Source organism: Euleptes europaea, chromosome 14 (assembly GCF_029931775.1).
Source record: "Euleptes europaea isolate rEulEur1 chromosome 14, rEulEur1.hap1, whole genome shotgun sequence".
NCBI lineage: Eukaryota > Metazoa > Chordata > Lepidosauria > Squamata > Sphaerodactylidae > Euleptes > Euleptes europaea.
Window position 1 is genome coordinate 42,200,109 of NC_079325.1, and position 20,133 is coordinate 42,220,241.

Below are 20,133 nucleotides of genomic sequence, written 5' to 3' on the forward strand. Positions count from 1 at the left end.
ATTACACCAGGTGGGGGATTTTTGCCCAGGGACCATGACCTGTTGATACAACTAAGTTTGGGCAAAGGCAATCACTTCCTGCAGCTTGTTGGTGATGCAATACCCCCCCTTACATTTCCCCAGACGAAACTTACAGTAGGTCTTTGTTTCTGTGACAGGACTTATTTGGGCTGCTGTACTCATTTAATGTAACAATGCTATTATCTAAATATTTGTAAATAAAGTACCTGTATCTAGATAAGTGACAGTAGTCATTCTTTGAAGACTTCTGCTGAAGTGGGTGTGAGCTGTCATTTTGAGGTTGTCACTGAAGTACCTACTAGACTTCAGCTTTGATTGGGATTATGTTTACAAGACTCCCTTCTGGAACTTGACAGCAAGTGTGTACAAAAGCAAAAAAAAAAGTTGGTGAGCAGTTCTGCTCTTTGGTAATGACAAACCAGGGTTTCTTTCACTTTCAATTTGCAGATTGCTTTCTTGGACAGGCAATATTCTGCCGAATAAACAGCTGCTGGATTATGGCTTGAGCTACAGGAGCTCTCTACCTACACAAGTTGGCCAGATGTCAAAAGCGCTAATTGGTATTTATCCATCCATGGCTATTTCGGTCTTTCAGAACACCATCCATGTTACTAACCTACTTGATTTTGTCTTCAGGTTTAATACAGAATTGATAAGCTGTATCTTAAGTTTCTAGAAGGCAAATTTGCATAGTCCTGCAGACCATGTAGAAGAATGACCAAGCTTGGAGCTTCTTGTTTGGCAATTTTTTATTAAGAAAATATGTTATCCAAATATTTTTCCAAACAGTTGTAAAAATATAAAATCCTGAACTTTTACTCAACTGAAAAAGGTACAACTAAGGCTGTAATGTTTTCAAGTGCTTCAGTAGAGTCCTTCAAACTTCCCACTCAAATATCAGGAATTGAAAAAAAAATCCACAATTACATCCTCAATGGAGTATGCATAAGGAAAATGGTATGTGAAAGATGTCCCAAAGGAATGTCCATGCAAGCAAATGAGGTGGCAGTCTTCAGTTATTTTGCGCCCATATCTTAGGCACCAGCCAGTACATCACTGCTTTCCTGCAATTAAAAAAAAATCACACATTGCCACAAACTCTTCCAACTTCACAGCAAAATTAGTGGCAAGTAATAGATCAATTGTATCCGATTTCTTTGCTCCCCGTGCAAATGCTTTTCATTATTCATATCCTTGGCTCTTGGGGGATATATTGGGAGAGGCGGCCCCACGGATATGATGGTCCCAGACCATTTAGGGCTTTAAAGGTAGGTACCGAAACCTTGAACATGATCCAGTACTCAACTCAGAGCCAGTGCAGCTGGTGGAGCACTGGTTGTATATGCGCTCTCTATGGGGTCCCTGTAAGGAACTGTGCCACCACATTCTGGACCAGTTGTAGTTTCCGCACAACCTCAAGGGCAGCACTACATAGAGTGAGTTACAGTAAACAAAAATCCAGAGCCCTTCTTTTTTTGAAACAAGGTCTAAAGAGATTCCACATAATGGGTAAATATTTCATAGGTAAGTATACTTTATCAATTTGAAAGAAAAGGAGGCTCCCATTGCACTAAAAGACTGTTGGGGCTTGCTTACGACAGGAAGAACTGAGTTGTTCAAGTGTCCATCTTTAAGCCTATCTTTGGCTAGATAGCTGCTACTGTACATACAGGGACTGAAAAGCTTAATTCACTAGTGCCCATAGGCCATTAACTTGAGTTTTACTGTGGGATTGTGGCCTTTATGTTAAAGGTAGGGTCTGGATGGCCCAGGCTAGCCTGATCTCGTCAGATCTCAGAAGCTAAGCAGGGTCAGCCCTGGTTAGTATTTGGATGGGAGACCACCATGAAAACCCCAAAAAGGGGTCACCGTAAGTCAGCTGAGACTTGAAGGCACTTTACTCGTGCGCACAGACACGGACTTAGTGTGGCCTCTTCTTCCAGCTACCAGTGGGTGGAGCTGTTTAAATGAGGGCTTTTCAAGTTCTTGTCTCTTGACCAAAGGAAACCTACACTGCCAATACATATGCACCTACCTGCTTTGCTGAGATTAAGCCGTGTACTGACGCCTGTTCGGAGATTGCGCAGAAACAGAAGTTGGAGGCGTAGAAAAGGATCTAGTGGACTAGAGAAGAAGCTGCTTAAGTCAAAAGTAACTTATCTTTCAGGGCTAAGGTGATAGAATTCCTTACACAGTTTTTATTTTATTGGTTAGAGAAGCAGGCTGCGATTTAATAAGTTTTTTTAAAAGGTATTCCAAATCCTTGAGGACAAAATGAATAAGCCAGAGCACTGCTATTGTGAATAAATGTATCACTCAGACAGTGCTTCCCTATCCCCACCCTTTTTCATGCTGAGACTGAGCTCATGCTCCTGATTTTTGAAACAGCCACCAACCAAATTATTAAGATCTCCCTAGAAACAGACTTGGTACATACAATCTCTTATTCTGAGGGATTCAAAGATGCTTTTTGCCCTCTCTCTTTAGGAAGATGTGCTAGAAAGAGTGAAAATAACTGCAGAAAAGGGACCTCATCAGCTGAAGTCTCCCTAAGTGCAATACTGTGTAAAACGGGGGTTCAGCACTACAAATGTCAGACCCTCAAGCAAACTGCAACTTTGCGGATGCAAAGTCTGTGAGCCCTGGAACACAAAAGGATGCATGTTTCCTAAATACAGGGCTCCTCTATACACATTCAAAGTCTCGAGCCTGTGTACCCTTCTCAAGTGCTGCGGCTACCTCCCTGATCTGGCTTGGTTCAGATCTCATTATTCAGGAAGTACTGAATCCTACAGCCATCACTAGGGTGGGTGATGCCTGGGCAGGGAGAACTTGTATAGCAGAACATACTGCATCCTTTGCAGGATCCTTGTCAGTGAGCACCGGATCTCCCTGGCCAGTGGACTTGCCCTGTCCCCCCAGGGAAGGACCACCATGCTGGTGACTCCACCCATTTAGACTAAAGCCTGCTCCAATTTACATAACCCTTTCTCTTTTTCTGGGAAGCAGAAAATCAGAGTTTAAAAACTTACTCTCCTGCAGTTGGGAAGGTTAAAAATGAGATGCACACACACAATCCTCGTGTGAGCCAAAGGTGTGACCTGCCTCGGGTCCCGGGAGACAGGCAAGTATATAAATATTTTACATAAAGCAACCTTGGAGGGGCGGGGAAGCGTCTATGGCTAAGGTCAAATAACTTCAGGTTAAATGCAAAATGGAGATGTTAGTAAAATATGCTTGAGAAGAACCAACACTTGTATCATTCAGTGCTCTGAGAATCTGTTTTATACTTCAGCAAAAAATTATGCCCAGGAGGATTGATGGCAGACTCTTGAGTGCAGGCAAGCAAAAAACTACTGAAAGCATACCTGATTCCTTGGGAGGTTCAGATCTTCATGAAGTGAGGCTGTTAATCCCGAGGAGTTCAAGGACGGAAAAAGAGAGTCTGTCGAACTGCTGCCAACCAGCTCATCCAGTGCATTCACTTGCCTCTTCAGACTATGGAGAGTGCCCTCTGCCTGTTGCTTTCCTTTAATTAACACCGCCACTTGCTTAGACATGCACTGCCAAAGCTGAGCCTTAAGAAAAACAGCGGGTCAATAGTCACATCTGAATTTATTAGAAGACTTTTGGTCGATAGCTGAGGCTGTTTGCAGAGCCTCAGATTTTCTGAGACGAGGAACGACGAAACACATTTCATAGACATGCTTACTTCGCACAAGGCCATTTGTTCCTAATATTCAGGGAATTTCCAAGGACCAGAGGAATGGAAAAGGCCCAAAGATGTGGGCTATTGGGACAGGGGTCCAGCAAGCAAATCCTCTTCCCTGTCTCAAGGTTTGGGGTCATGTGCAACATTTAGCCTAGAAGCATGCCTTTAAAAATTAAAGCATGGAGTTTTAGCTGAATTATGCACCAGACTGTAAGCGTTGAGCTTGAAAGTCACCTTGGGGACAACTCCCAATTTCATAGTTTGATGTGATGGACCCTCTTCCCCCACCGATAACCTCCCTAAAAGGGAATGCCCCTGGATCTCACTGATCTGTACTATCAGGTGGACATGAACCCTGTGGCCTCAGAATGTTCTTCCATCCTGACAGCAGCTTGGCTAGGCTGGTAAGACATTCTGTTAGTACCTTCAGCCGATCTTCGTGGTGCTGCAGTTGTTCCCGGCGTGCTTTTCCTCGCCCCTGTTCATCCTTTAGGGAAAACAAAAACAGACTGTGGTGCAGCTTGTTGGTAGAAGCACTTTACATGTCTCCTTTCCCCCGCCCCCCTCAGTTACAGTAAATGCAGAGAGGATTGGCTGACAACAGACTGAGATGGATCTCCAGGTGGTATCAGTCAGCGTAGAAATGAGTATAAAATATCAGCAGAGCTGTGAATATTCTTTAACTACTCAACTCTAGAACAAAATCCTGCTTTGTAACTTCCAGCATATCCCCGTGGCTCACATTTTTTTAAAATGCAAAATCCCAGACCTCAAGATTTCAGATTAAAAACTAGAACCCTGAGCAGCATAATCATAGAGGTGCTAATGGGAGTTGGGGTTAGATTTCCTTGCACTCAGTGTCAGGAAGCCTTCCTGTATGATCAAGGTTGTGCGTCAGACACTAATAAGATGCACTAATACAGGAAGAGTGACTCTTGCCGGTTGCATTTGCACACAGCATTACTGTCTAAGGCAGCACTGGTTTTTGCATTGATTTCAGTAGGGTTTTATTTACCATGATGTGGACTTTGGACATGTCCAGTCTTTCGTCAAAGCATAGCACTCTTGTCTCGTTAGCTCCAAATGGATAGTTTTCCTTCAGACATTCTAATTCACTCTGCAGTCTCCCCTGTGCATCAAAGGTTGCCTCCAGATCCTCTAACGCCTCTGAAGGGGACTGGCTCAGGTCCTTCAAACCGTTCCTCATTTTGTCCTTCACTTCCTGTTTCAACGTCTTCACTGCCCCCTTGAGCTCTTTTTGCTGTTTCTCCAGCTCCTCTTGGGTTTTCATCTAAGCAACATCACATGGATGCAAGAGAGGCATTTCAGGCAAGATGCACCCACAGCTAATCTGCACAACTAAGATCCAGTCAAGACGCTCGGGCTGCCTCTGGTAGGCTGGACTGGGAGCAGTGGAGAACGTCTCTTGGGATCAGTGTGGGGGGAGGAAGAGGAGGGGAAAAACACACACACTGCACTGTGGCTTTTCCTGGAAGTTTAGGATCAATGTGCCAGATGGCTGAAATGCTAAGGAATGTACCTAAGCACAAACACTGGAAAGGATCTGGGGAGGGGGAGGCTACCCTGTTTTGTACCCCATCCTGCAGCTCCAGGTTGCTACCTGTGACTTGAGCTGCACGTACTCCTCCTGGATCTGGCCAAGGTCACTCATCAGCCGTTTTGCGCGCTGGTGGTTGTCCTGCGCCACTTGCTCGATGGAGGCAACGTCTTTCTGCAAACAGCTGTTCTCGTGTTTTTGCTCCTAAAATCGAGACGGGGGGAGTGGGAAAAACATGAACCGCTTTGCCTTTTGTTTTGATGAACAAACAATGCACCTCTGAAACAATTAGACCCAACATCGTAATTACTCTTCAGGTAATGCTCGGATATAGTTCAGCCCAAGGCAAATGAGGTCAGCCCTTGTGCATGTGGTGGGGAGCTAGGGTAGTGGCTTTGGAGATGGAGTTGCGACCAAGGGACTCCTGAGTTAAAAGACTGAGATCCACTCCCCCTCACTAGCAGTCTTTAAGCAGACTGGAGACGGGACAAGCACTTGTCAGTGATGCTCTAGGCTGATCCTGCATTAAGCTGGGGGTTGGACTAGATGGCCTGTGTGGCCCCTTCCAACTTTATGAGTCTTATGATTTAACTCGCTATGGAATGTCTGATAGACCGGCACCCCTCATCCTCAGGGCCCCCACCCCATGATCGTTATCGCCTAGTGAACTGTGTTACAAAACCTCTTGTCATCACGAGTCACAGGTGGCAAGACATTTTATGAATATAAAACTCCAGGATCAAACGGACCAAATATAAACTCACAGCCTGGAAGTATGAATTCCACCATGATTCAACTGCCCCCTCTTGAATGCATTTGGGGCAGAGCGCTCTTTCCATCAGGAAATACACAGCAACGTACCTGAAGAGCTTTCTCAAGCTGGGCCCGTTGTGTCTTGATGGCTTCCCTCAGGCCTGCTATCTGCTTGTCAGCTTTTCTCCTCTCTGCTTGGATCTGACCTTGGAGCACGACCTGCTCGGCCTTTGAGAGATCCAGCTCCCTTTGGAGGCATAAAACCTCAGCCACCTTTTCTTGCAGCATCAGTTCTTTTTCAGAAAGCTGATGTCCTGGAACCACAAGATTTAAACAGCCTTCATCATTAGCAAAGTCACAGATATATGCCCAATTTCAGTGTATTGCCTATGTTTATTTATTATTTACAGCTTTTGCCAGAACATAGTATAAAACTACAATCTTAAAAAGGATTTGCGTATTGCCTATGTCTGCATTCTGCCCAAGAAGCTCATAGGAGCAATTTGGCTTCAACAGCCCAGTGAGAGAAATTAAGGCCACCTGCTGGGATGCCCAGCTCAGCATAGATTTGGAGCTGGGATTCCCACAGAATACGACGATGAGTTTAGTTAGCTAGTTAGAGAATGGCATTCTAAAAATGGAATTGACTACCCTGAACAGATCTTAGCAAAAATGCCTAAAAACAGATCAACAGCTGCAGCCTTCAAAATAACCTACGGGTTTTTCTGACAGTTTCTTCAAGGGCTGCGCACCAGGACTCTTCCTCTTGAAGCTTCTGGACCCGTTCCTCTGCCTCCTGGACCTTGGCCACTGCTTGCTGCAGCTGGTACTGGTGGTCTGCCAGCTCTTGTTCCAATAGCTGCTTCTGATCCTTCAGTTTAGCTGTGCACTCTTCCAGTTTATTTTCTTCATGCCATGTATCTTCCCTGAGGTTCTGAAGGATCTAGCTCAAGACAACAGGTCAAGAGTTATTTTTGGTTGAGGAAGGCCAACTGAATGGGTGGCAGGATTTGTTTCTATATATTACAAAGGATTCAGGCCTAAAAGATTGTTTTGTCTCATGCTAGAGCTTGATACATTTATACAGAGAATCTTGATTTCAATAGTTGGAGCTAACTTGGGGTTCCCCAAGACCTTGGTATTCTCCTCCTTCACTAGAGTGTGCCATACCTGGAGACAGATGTGGAGTGGGTTTGTCTAGTGGGTTTGTCTAGTAGGTGAAGAAAGCCCTTGTACAGGGAGATGGTGTGGGTAACTTTGCCTCCCATTCAAGGGAGATAGGAAAGAACTTTCCCTCACACCGGTAGTGCTCGTGAATGTGGCAAGAAAGGGTGATTTTCAAATTGTCAAACTGCCATACAAGCTATCTCAAAAGGGGCACTAATAGCAGGTATTTAAAGAAACAGAGTTTAAGGCAACAAAACATTTAACAGGGTGAAAATTCAATGGAAGGGCAGAGATTCTACAGGGTTAAGTTACCAACATCAACCTTATCTATCTCAGGACTGAAAAAGACATTTGCCCAAGAAATACTGGAGCGTTGAGACTTGCTGTCAGACAAGACCAGGAGCAGAACAGTGATCTGATGGAAGATTAAGGTGGCCTCTCGGCCCTCTGTTCTGTCCTTTGGTGGTTCTTTCAAAATATGGACACCTTTACAACAGCAGAGTGGATGATGCTATTGTACCGCTTCTTGTTGGGCCCGTTCCAGCTCTTGCTCTTCAATTTCCTTGCAAAGCTTACGCAGCCGGTTCTCTCTTTCCCCTTGTGCTTCTTGGCATTCCTTGCACTTCCTTGAATATTCCCTGATATTTTCCTCCAGGGCTGCTTGTTCTCGAAGTGCTTCCTCTTTCTGCTTTGCAGTGTTTTTCACCTCCTGCCCATTTCAGAGCAAAGTATACAGAGTTACTTAGGTAGAAGAAACTTCTTTTCTAAACCATAATGCAGTTCTACTTGCTGACTGAAATGCCTAAAGTGATGCTAACGGGCACATTTCAAATATTACATATTCTTCATCGGGACAAACTTTTTATTCGCTAGATTAGGAGTTTCTTCTTGTTTTAAGAGGGAAAGGGAAAGAAATGACCCGTCTAAATAAAAAAGAACCCATATCTTGCCTTTGAAGAAGAGCATTTAATACTCGAAACATGGCAGGCAAGATTATTTGGAGTGCTATGGTAAACAAATGGAACTGCTCTGTTAAGCACCTTTTGGAGAGATGCCTCATTGCTGTCTATAAATGGCGTATTGAAAGAAGTGGTTTTCTCTTGAAAGCAGGCATACATATTCTTTTTAGAGGAGAGGGTTTTTTTTAGTGCTCAACAGTACCAGCTGTGCAGGTTCTCAGCTGAAATGGTGGGACCTGAGTGAGGAAGATTTGCCTGTGGAGGTTGTCACTGGCCAAGCAGCTCTGACATCAAGAACTCCTTCCCTCCCTCCAACCCTAGTGCAGTTTTACAGCTTTCTTTTTAGAAGAATGGTCCCCCCCCCCATTTTATAAAAGACCAATATTGGAGCAAAACTGGGGAGAGGGGCGATCAAGCATCTGACCTCCTATGAATGCTGGGGACACCTGAAGTGGCCTGGGGTGTTAGACGGGCAGAAGAACCCGGTCACAGTTTCTACACGCCCTTTAGCAAAAAATATGCTGCTCGATCCCAGTGGGATTTACGCACAAGCATTTCCGAATGGGATCAGGATGGATTTTAGACAGGCAATAACTCCATCTTTCCTAGAGGCTTCAGTTGTTTCAGTGAAGTCTTTCGATTTCCTGTCAATGATATCTAAAATACAGAACAGATAAACAAACCTTACTTGTTCTAATTGCTGAAAGTGCTGTCTGGAATCATTCAGTTCATTCTTCAGTGTATTCAGTTCCTCCTTTTTTTCTGAAGAAAACACATTTCACAGCTGGTTACAAGACTATCAAGAAGAGTGTGAACATACTAATATGAACTTAGTTTAAAAAGACTACCCTCGTAGACACCCTGACCTGGATGGCCCAGGCTAGCCTGATCTAGTCAGATCTCAGAAGCTAAGCAGGGTCAGCCCTGGTTAGTATTTGGATGGGAGACCACCGAGGAACACCAGGGTTGCTGTGCAGAGGAAGGCACTGGCAAACCACCAGTTGAGTCTCTTGCCATGAAAACCCCCAAAAGGGGTCTCCATAAGTCGGCTGCGACTTGACGGCACTTTACACACACACACATAGACTAGGTATTATATTTGCCGTAGGCTGTAGGCCTAAGCAAACAGACAAAAAACCCAAAAAGACTACGCAGGTATTTGGAAAGCTACTTGGTACCATGAAAATGTTTCTGCAGGTCCGCAATGTCTTCATTTAGGGATTTTTTCTGGTTTTGTAGCTGGTTAATTTCTAGCTGCACTTTTTGGATCTCTGAGTCCATATTCTCTATGCTGGCGAGGGCTGCTTTACTGCTGTCTTCAGTAGCAGCTAAAGATCTGTGAAACAGAACACACATACATTTGTTTTGAATTGTCCTTCGTTTGCCAAGATCAATTAAAAAACAAAACAAAACAATAATTAGAGCTTAAAGCACACTGATCATTCCAGTTGTTAGGCAAGACTTCGTAATCTAATGATGAAAAAATCCTTCTGGGAGCTGCAGTGATAAGCTGTAAAAAGTAAGAACATAAGAAAGGCCATGCTGGATCAGACCAAAGTCCATCAAGTCCAGCCCACAAACAAAGACGACTGCAGCAGCATTACCCTGCCTGTATTCCACAAGAGCCTAATATAACAGGCATGCTCCTCTGATCCTGGAGAGAATAGGCATGCACTATATCATATCATATCAAAATGCACTAAAGCAGGGGACAGCCAACTCTGGTATTCTATCTGCTGCTTAGGGCCACAACTGCCCACTGCCACCAAGGGAAACCTTGCTTGAGCTCAGCCCTACTTGAGTGCCTCAGAGGTGTTCCTTCAGAGCTGGCAAAGTATTACTAACTTACTGGATTGTTCACCTTCCTGCTATATGTGCAAGACACACAAGCAGAATTGTCTGACATTTGTATGAAGTGTCTCACTCCTTTTCTCTGTTTGCAGCAGTGCATACAAAAAACCCCCAAAAGATGTAATACACACCCCACACCCAAGGAGAAATTAAACAGATTACTGCAGATTGTGCTAATCGCTACACGATATGCTCTTGGGCTCCTTGCAACAACCTTCAGGCATCAGAAGACTCCGTGATGGTATACAGCAATTTGATGACTGATAATTCATAGAATCAGAGTTGGAAGGGACCACCAGGGTCATCTAGTCCAACCCCCTGCACAATGCAGGAAATTCACAACTACCTCCCACACACACTCCCAGTGACCCCTACTCCATGCCCAGAAGATGGCCAAGGTGCCCTCCCTCTCATGATCTGCCTAAGATCACAGAATCAGCATTGCTGACAGATGGCCATCTACCCTCTGCTTAAAAACCTCCAGGGAAGGACAGCTCACCACCTCCCGAGGAAGCCTGTTCTGAGGAACCGCTCTGTTAGAAAATTCTTTTTAATGTCTAGATGGAAACTCTTTTGATTTAATTTCAACCCGTTGTTCTGGTCCGACCTTCTGGGGCAACAGAAAACAACTTGGCACCATCTTCTATATGACAGCCCTTCAAGTACTTGAAGAGGTTTATCATATCCCCTCTCAGTCTTCTCTTCAGGCTAAACATACCCAGCTCCTTCAACCTTTCTTCATGTCTTGCACTCTGTAATGTTTCCATTCGGTTAAGACGCTTAGGGCTGTTTAGCTTGGAAAGAAGGCGGCTGAGGGGAGACATGATAGAGGTCTATAAAATTATGCATGGTTTGGAGAGAGTGGACAGGGAGAAGTTTTTCTCCCTTTCCCGTAATACTAGAACACGGGGTCATCTGCTAAAGCTGGAGGGTGAGAGATTCAAAACAGATAAAAGGAAGTATTTTTTCACACAATGCATAGTTAAATTGTGGAACTCCCTGCCCCAGGATGTGGTGATGGCTGCCAGCTTGGAGGGCTTTAAGAGGGGAGTGGACATATTCATGGAAGAGAGGGGTATTCATGGGTGTTAGTTAGAATGGATACTAGTCATGCTGCATACCTATTCTCTCTAGTATCAGAGGAGCATGCCTATTATTTTGGGTGCGGTGGAACACAGGCAGGATGGTGCTGCTGAACTCGTCTTGTTAGTGGCTTCCTGGAGGCACCTGGTTGGCTACTGTGTGAACAGACTGCTGGACTTGATGGGCCTTGGTCTGATCCAGCAGGACCTTTCTTATGTTCTTATGTTCATAGGACTTGGTCTCCAGATCCCTCACCATCTTTGTTGCCCTCCTCTGGACATGTTCCAGCTTGTATACATCCTTCTTAAATTGAGGTGCCCCAAACTGAACACAATACTCTACGTCTAACCAGAGAAGAGTAAAATGTACTCTTATTTTAAATGGACTATAATGGCCCCACAAAACCCCAAAGAGTTTCCTTCTTATAAAAGGCAGCTCCAAAACTCAAAACAGGGCTCTCCAAAAGAGGGTCTCTCCACAGCACTGCGGTGGACTCTCGTGCAGCAAGAGAAACCTCTCTCCGTAACTGACCTTCCTCACCTTTTTGTTTGTGACAACTTCTGCTGCACACCCTGACAGTCGTCTTCTAGCTGCTGTCTCTCGCTGCTCAGTGCCTTGATGCTGCTCTGCAGAGCGTGGCGCTGAGAGTTCAGCTGCTCGGCTTCTCGCTGGGCCCTCTTGAGCAGCTGCCGCTGGTGTTCGGCTTCCCCTCGCTGCTGCTGGGATGCTCGCTGCAGAGTCTCCAGCTCCAGTTTCTCCTGGCATGAAACACAAAGGAAACGAGGTCCCGGGTTTTGCTTCTGTAATGTTTTCATTTTATTTCTGTAATGTTTCCATTTTATTTCTGTAATGTTTCCATTTGACAGGCTTGCCACCTGCCCAGTTATGACAGCTGTACACTTTGGCCTCTTTTACTGAATGGTGTGCCCCTTTGACAATGGCCATAAGCCTGCACTGTATCTCCCACTGGCAGCATGTAGAGGTATTGATGAACGGCCCTTCCTGAGGCTTTTGAATACAGTCCAGGGTTTTTTGAATTTTAAAAGGATTTTAAAAAATAAATACAGCACCACACATTTCCCTCCAAGAACCATTGCACTTTCTAAGCAGCCATTTTGTAATTGAGAAAAACAGTACCTGCCTTCCAGATAGCACATTCATTGCCATTTCAAGGCCATTTCACACACCGCATAGAGGCAAAGCTGAATTTTCCACTGCGACTCAGACAGTTTCAGCCAGTCATGGTTCTCCAACAACTGAACTTGTATGATACTTAGGTATATCCCAACCACATTTTCAGGTATACCCTTAAAACGTCTTCTAAATGCAATATGGTAAGGAATGCAGTTCTACAAATGTGACAGGTACCTACTACAGCAAACTAGTGACTACAGCAACTGGTGTTATTAGATGGCACACCTTGCTGAAATTACATAGATTTGGAAGCTTTTGTCGCAACTGACGCCACCCACAGCAAGAGGCAGATACGCCCAGTCTCCCAGGACAAGACACGCCAGGTTGCCTTTGAACTGTAAAGCGGCCCTGGCTTCAGTGCTTACCTCCAGGACGGCAACTTGCATCTTTTCCAGTTCGTTAATTTTTTGACCATGCTGGAGCTTTACACCCTCCAGTTCTCCATTTTCAAGTTGCAACATTTCCAGAATGTGCTTCAGTTCTAAAAATGGGTAAGCACAAGCAAAGACTCATTAAGTTCCAAGCATGATGATAACATTTATAGCAAGGCTGGGAAAGAATCCCTGCCAAAGCGCACGGAAGTTATTCCGGTAACATTAGACAATGGTCTAACTCCACATGAAGTAGCTTTATTTGCCACTTTCCCATTCTGGACTAAGACAACTTTAGGGATATTACTTTGTATTCAGATTTACATCCTTAACTGCAATGCTTGTGTCAGGCTAATCTGCATTCACTAGAGCCTAGCAGTGAGAAAGATCCTGCCTAGGTCTCCCAGCACCAGTCAGGGGTGGGGCTGGAGGGTGGGATTGATTCTCCTACCAAAACCTTAGCTGTGCGCAACTAGCTAAAGAATGCTAGAGAAGAAATTGCTATAGAATACTCCATTCCCCTGCTCAATCAAATGGAATCTCTCGGTTGGATTCTACTGCTTTTTCCCCAGGTGCAAGAGGGAAGAGGGGAAATCTCACCTGATTCCTTTCCTCCCCCGGCTTTTTGTCATGATCCCTAGAACAGCCTTTTCAGGAGTCAAAGGGACACCTTCCTTCCATATACACCAGTGGGAAAGCTGGCAGATATGACCCTCTCTGGTTAACAATGCCCGAATCACGAGCGCACGTGTCACCCAGGATGTGATCACAACCTTCTCTGAGACTCCATGCATTCTCACGCAAAACTGGTCCCAGGAATCTGTCTATGGCAGTTAGGAATAAAAGACTGGGGGTGGGAGACTGTGTTTATTGTTAAGCTTTAACTGCTACTATTAAGTGAATTGTGGCTTTTAGATATTATATCCTACTGTTATGTTTAGTGTTTTTTGAGAACTGCTTCGCTGTTACAACTACTGACAGGCAGTATATAAATATCGTAGCTAAATAAACAAAGAAGTCATAACAACAGATGGTTAAATAATGATAAGCATATGATAACAATATTGTTGCCCACCAGGTCCGTCTCCCCACCCTCTACAGATATCAACACAATGATTGACTCCATTTACCCATATTTACTCAAAAGGAAGACGATCTTGAAAGTAAGAGGACCCCCTGAAAAATGTTATGCACAATTTTAAAAACTATTATTAGTGTACATAACTAGCTTGAGGGTGAATGTAAGACAACCCCCTTTTTGTGTTTTTTTTGGATGGCACATCTGTGAAGAAACCTAGTCTTGCGCGTTTGAGTAAATACTATGTATATTCCAATGGAAAGCTTCTCCTCCCTTTCTCTCATGCACACGCACTCACAGTAATCAAAGCACATTTAAACAATGTTTATTTTCATTTCCAGGTTACAATCTATCCCTTCTCAAGATCAATATTATTACAAAAAGATGGTTCTAACATCTCATCTGATAGGCAAAGAAGGCTCTGGCTTATGCTACAATAAGTCCATTAGTTTTGAAGTTATTTTGGTCGTGGAAGACTAACAGTCCCCTCCCTCAAAATCCCCTTGGTTGTTACTCATTACTGCAATTACATAATTTATCATCTATTTTTGTGGCCAGTGAGGGTATATTGTGAAGCTCAAACAAAAACAATATTTTTTTCACAGCCAAACCTGTCTTGTGCTTTGTTATCAGTCCCAGGATATCCTGCAGCTTCTCTTCCTCTTTTCGGACATTCTGCGTGACAAGGGACAGCTGGGTTCTTTTCTCACTGAGCTGGGCAGTGAGTTCTCCTTTCTGAACGCTCAGCTCTTCTAAGAGAGATTTCACTTCCTGGACAAAAGAACCAGCATTGCCATGCGTAAAGTAGCATTACTGTCTGTACACAAATAATTAATTACATATATTTTTAAACTGTTGATTTTCCGTCCTCTCACTGTTCACTTCCCCTGCTCCCAATTCCCATTTAAGTTGGGACAGCATCAATTAGGACTTTATGGACAAACTCCTGGCATTAAGGCTATGAGATAATTTAAATTGTAACCCCTGAATCCTTATCAATGCACTCCAAATGCTTCATAAGTAAGCACGTCAAAACATTAGGTGCGCGAGCACACACACAACACGAACAACCACAAATGTTTGGAAAACCTTTATTTGCCACCGCTTTTCAGCCACGTCGGCCTCGCCGTCCCTGAGAGCTTCTGTGAGGTCAGTGTTTTTCTGGGCACTGCTTTCTTGGAGGAGGTGCAGCTCTTCCTTTTTTTGGCCAAGCAGTCTGTCCAAGATCAGCAGCTCTTGATGTTGAGCTGAAGTCTGCAAACATTGGGCAAAAGAAAAGAGAGAGAAAGCCAACTGTATCCACCGTGGCCCTTACACGCCGGGGCAGCCCCTTGCTGCTTGGCCCCCGGGATGACTGGAATGATGGACAGTGAAGGGAGCGATGAGTCTGAACCGGCAATTTCCAGTTCAAAGTCAGCATCAACTACAACATCGGGATCTGCGTTTCAGGGAAGGATGAAGCTGAGTCAGACATTCCTCGAAACAAACTGTGCTTACCTCATCCTTCAACCTCTCCAGCTCACTTTTCTTGCTCTGTAGAATCTTTTCTGCTTCTTTAAGTATCTGAAGATGATGGTCTTCATTGCCTTCTGCAACTTGTATATCTGCCTGCAGCTTCTGAAGACTAGAAAAGCGCAGTAGGATTAAAATAATTTCTGAGAAGGTGCACGCGACACTGTAATCCTGTGCAGCTCAACTAAATAGCTGAGTGAGCCAGTAACATACCCTTAGCTGCCTCACCAGTACAGCGGATTAGAATCTGAACTGGTAGTTGCCAATACGAAGGTGGATTCAGCCATGAACTCTGTAGGGGGGTGTGGCCAGTCCGTTACTGTTTCTGCCACAGACTGTTCTCTGAGATATGGGGATAACACTATATCTCAGAGCCAGCATGGTGTAGTGGTTAAGAGCAGTGGTTTGGAGCGGCGGAGTCTGATCTGGAGAACCAGATTTGATTCCCCACTCCTCCACATGAGCCGCGGAGGCTAATCTGGTGAACTGGGTTGGTTTCCTCACTCCTACACACGAAGCCAGGAGCCCAGTGGCGCAGAGTGTTAAGCTGCAGTACTGCAGTCAAAAGCTCTGCTCACGACCTGAATTCAATCCCGACGGAAGTCGGTTTCAGGTAGCCGGCTCAAGGTTGACTCAGCCTTCCATCCTTCCGAGGTCAGTCAAATGAGTACCCAGCTTGCTGGGGGTTAAGGGAAGATGACTGGGGAAGGCACTGGCAAACCACCCCGCAAACAAAGTCTGCCTAGAAAACGTCGGGATGTGACGTCTCCCCATGGGTCAGGAATGACCCGGTGCTTGCACAGGGGACCTTTACCTTTACACACGAAGCCAGCTGGGTGACCTTGAGCAAGTCATGCTCTCTCAGCCTCACCTACCTCACAGGGTGTCTGTTGCGGGGAGGGGAAGGTGATTGTAAGCCGGCTTGATTCTGTCTTACGTGGTAGAGAAAGTCGGCATATAAAAACCAACTCTTCTTCTTCTTGTCTTGTGGGGCTATTGTAAGGATTCTTAGAGTGCATTCCTGAGGTGGGGCAAAGCCCCATAGATGCTGGTGTGACCCCGCACTGGTGTAAGTGCCCATTTAACCTAGGATAACAGGCACTTATGCCGTCCCGGGTGGAACACCCACCGGTGCCTGGGCGCCCGATGGGGTGTGGGCCTCCACCGCTGTGCTGGGACCTAAATCTTGGAAGAGGAAGGCTGAGCCGGCATCGAGGAGGCCTTCCCAGGGCAATCCAAGGGGCAGAGCCAGTGTGGTGTAGTGGTTAAGAGCAATGGTTTGGAGAAGTGGACTTTGATCTGGAGAACCGGGTTAGTTTCCCCACTCCTAAACATGAAGCCAGCTGGGTGACCTTGGGCTAGTCACAGTTCTATTAAGAGTTCTCTCAGCCCCACCTATCTCACAGAGTGTCTGTTGTGGGGAAGGGAAGGTGTTTGTAAGCCGGTTTGATTCTTCCTTAAGTGGTAGAGAAAGTTGGCATATAAAAACCAACTCTTCTTCTTCGTCAGTTTTAGCCCCTTTTGCCCCAGGAACGACAGCGGGGTACTTTTTTCGGTGGGCCAGCCTCGCTGTTTGCTATGGGGCATTTCCCCCTTTTATAGTTAAAAAAAGGCTTTTCTTTTCTCCGCAGCAGCCGGGAAGCCTCTGAGGGGGCAGGGTGGCTGCGCTGCTCCTGGTCGCCGTGGATCCAAACACCCCTCCCCCCCATGAATGGGCTGCCCATGTATTTGAAAATATTCTAAAAGGGGATCTAAGTAGTATCTTCATCCACTGGGAAGGAAGGGAAGTTTGCATGCTCCTGTGGCTGTCCCCCAACTTGTGCACTGCCTGATCTTCCAGTCATGGATGCTACGCACATATGGCCAGTGGCCGCTGAGATCAGCACAAAAAGAGAGGAAGGGAAGAGGCTAGACAAAATAAGATCTGATGGGGTGCCAGCTGAAGGTTGTATGTAGTTCTTTACTCTGCAACAAGAAACGCTTCTTTATAGCACCAAATATGAATAAGGAGAAGTCAGGGAGAAGTCATCTTGATGGATGCCCCCCAAATGCAGAAACCTTTCAGCAGTAACAGAGGTATTCATTTGTGAGTCCTTAGATATGTCTGCTCAGGCATTGTGCAAATTAGCTCATATCAATCTAAACTGTTTTTCATCCACCAAGACTTCCATCAGCTGCCTTAATTAACTTGCCTTTCAGTCAATATTTCGATCTTCTGGCTCAGCGACTGGAATTCAGAATCCTTTGCTGACACGACTTCGTTGATCTCCTTCAAGATACCTTCTTGTTCCATCTTGTGGTGCTCTAAGTCCTTTGTATCTGCTTGAAGCAACCTGAAAGGAATTCATGAAGGCCTTTTAAGTGCTGCTTGCTTGAAGGAAGGGCCGTGCTGATGTTCTGACTTTCCTTTTTTTTAATAATCTAAGCCTACCACCAGTTGGCTTCACCAGTTGTACCCCTTTCTCTTTCTGGACACAGGTGCAGGTTAGGAGAGGTGAGACAGAGGAAGCAGTCAGAAAACACACACACATGCAAGGCAGAATCTTTTCCTTCACTGCCTTTCTTACAATTCATATCCCACCTCATCCTAGGAGGTCCAATGGTGGGTAAGAACATGTCCCTATTGTAGCCCAAACACGCACTCAGAGCAAATTACTGCACATATAATGAAAAACAAAAACACTACACAAAAGCAATAAACATTGAATAGCAAAACCACCAAGGCAGCAGCACCAATACTATAGCAACTACAGCAAAAACAAACATGCCACCCTTAAAAGACTCACAATAAAAATGGATCACGTAAAGTAACCTGTGGTTGGGGAAAGAAAGGATCAGGAGGGGGCACTGACTTGTAGTAATGTTGATCTCAAACAAAAACGAAAGAAAAAACCACATACACTTAATTCCACCAAGCACAGGAGACGGGGTGCCCCCCTCCCTCTTGACCAAGCAAAAAGCTAGTAGGTCCTCACTATATATGTCCAAACAATGTGATTTAGCACAGCCCTGGCGTACCTTAGTTGCTGATTTGCCTTTACAAGCTTCACTGCCATCTCCTGAGCCCGTCGCTCAAGCTCCTCGGCTTCTTTTTCAGTCCGAGTCAGATGCTGTTTGGCGCGGTTGTATTTCTTAATTGTGTCTTTGGTCTAGAATGTTAAAAATAAATATCTTCCAGCATTCTGATAAGATAGGAATTCCTACCCCTTACACTATTAGAACAGGTGGCTTTTGTCTCTTTATATATAGTTACATAGCACTTGCTTTGTCTCAGATACATTGTTTGCGTGGAGGAGAGAGACAGTTTTGGATGAAGCAGCATTACACAGGAGAAAAATTCATAGAACAAATCCATTTCTGTCACACTTGAACAACTTTGCACTGTCCAGTGTTTAAGGATAATTACCAGCCTTTGCTTCCAGATACAAAGTAGCAATGGGGAGTCATTCCAGTAGCTGGAGATGCATGGAAATATGTTACCGTATATACTCGCGTATAAGCCGAGTTTTTCAGCCCAAAAAAAGGGCTGAAAAAAGCCAACTCGGCTTATACGCGGGTCAATACGGTGGGGTAGGGGAGGGGGGAGGAGGGAAGAGGGAAACTTACCACTGCAGCCATCCTTCGCTGCCGGCCGGCTCGCCTTCCCGTGGCCTGGGAGCGACCAGCGGGGCCTGCCTGGGAGCAGGCAGGCCTCGCGGCCGCCCCCCCACACCCCCCGCCGCCTCCGCTGCCCCCCCCCCGCCGCCGGCCCACTCGCCTGGGAGCGGCCAGCGGGGCCTGCCTGCTCCCAGGCAGGCCTCGCCACCGCCCCCGCCGCCTCCCCGCTCGCCTTCCTGCGGCCTGGGAGCGGCTAGCGGGGCCTGCCTGGGAGCAGGCAGGCCTCGCCGCCGCCCCCCCCCCCCCGCCGCCGGCCCGCTCGCCTGGGAGCGGCCAGCGGGGCCTGCCTGCTCCCAGGCAGGCCTCGCCGCCGCCCCCCCCCGCCCCCGCCCCCACCGGCCCGCTCGCCTGGGAGCGGCCAGCGGGGCCTGCCTGCTCCCAGGCAGGCCTCGCCGCCGCCCCCGCCCCCCCCCCCCGCCGCCGCAGGCCCGCTCGCCTGGGAGCGGCCAGCGGGGCCTGCCTGCTCCCAGGCAGGCCTCGCCACCGCCCCCCCCCCGCCGCCGCCGGCCCGCTCGCCTGGGAGCAGCCTGGGAGCGGCCAGCAGGGCCTACCTGGGAGGCTGCCGGGCCCGTGCCGCTTTCCGCCGCCCGGAGCGGCCTGGGGGCGGCCTCCAGCGGCTGCAGGAAAGCCGCCCCCACCGGGCCCGCCGCCAGGAGCCGGTCAGGTAAGCCTGCGGGGGGGGGGGGGAGTTATAAGCCGACCCTCGGCTTATACGCGGGTGCCTAATTTTTCCCCATTTTTGGGGAGAAATTAGGCACCTCGGCTTATACGCGGGTCGGCTTATACACGGGTATATACGGTATGTGAACAATTCATTCCTGTGTTTTATTTTTATGATCACCTGTTGAACTGCAGCCCTCAAATACAGTAGTCTAATCACAGATATCCACATCTCTACAATCATGGCAATAAAGTTAGGCTGCACTCATAAGATCATGTAGCGCAATCTGATTTTACTTTAGTAACAAAAAATTCCACCAGATAACACCCCCAAAAGGGACCCCACAAAAGGCATTAGGGATCAGCCACAGTGTGGCATTGCGTCAACCAGTGAATCCACATGGGGTGGAGAAGAGCTGTGGAAGTGATGTGTGGATGCTGGAAGCCTTGCTAAAGGGATGGCAAATGTACAGAGTTGGTAGAATGTATGGTATTGAGGAATGTACTGAAAATTAAAAAGAGAACCTTCCCTCTTTAGGCTTGCCAGATCCAATATG

General features: G+C 46.4%; 1 protein-coding gene across 1 annotated transcript in view; it reads right to left on the reverse strand.

Annotated features, from left to right (window-relative positions):
* Positions 1 to 1,055: 1,055 nt before the first annotated feature.
* Positions 1,056 to 20,133, reverse strand: part of CNTRL (centriolin) — a 55,563-nt gene continuing 36,485 nt past the window's right edge. Inside the window, exons 27-43 of the mRNA XM_056860142.1 lie at positions 18,278 to 18,408; positions 17,452 to 17,592; positions 15,245 to 15,371; positions 14,837 to 15,001; positions 14,359 to 14,518; positions 12,664 to 12,779; positions 11,645 to 11,862; positions 9,349 to 9,506; positions 8,859 to 8,932; positions 7,732 to 7,920; positions 6,762 to 6,987; positions 6,153 to 6,358; positions 5,355 to 5,495; positions 4,749 to 5,024; positions 4,158 to 4,220; positions 3,390 to 3,599; positions 1,056 to 1,085 (exon numbers count right to left, since the gene is read on the reverse strand). Coding sequence (XP_056716120.1) covers positions 1,056 to 1,085; positions 3,390 to 3,599; positions 4,158 to 4,220; positions 4,749 to 5,024; positions 5,355 to 5,495; positions 6,153 to 6,358; positions 6,762 to 6,987; positions 7,732 to 7,920; positions 8,859 to 8,932; positions 9,349 to 9,506; positions 11,645 to 11,862; positions 12,664 to 12,779; positions 14,359 to 14,518; positions 14,837 to 15,001; positions 15,245 to 15,371; positions 17,452 to 17,592; positions 18,278 to 18,408 — 2,631 coding nt within the window. The remainder of the gene's footprint in view (positions 1,086 to 3,389; positions 3,600 to 4,157; positions 4,221 to 4,748; positions 5,025 to 5,354; positions 5,496 to 6,152; positions 6,359 to 6,761; positions 6,988 to 7,731; positions 7,921 to 8,858; positions 8,933 to 9,348; positions 9,507 to 11,644; positions 11,863 to 12,663; positions 12,780 to 14,358; positions 14,519 to 14,836; positions 15,002 to 15,244; positions 15,372 to 17,451; positions 17,593 to 18,277; positions 18,409 to 20,133) is intronic.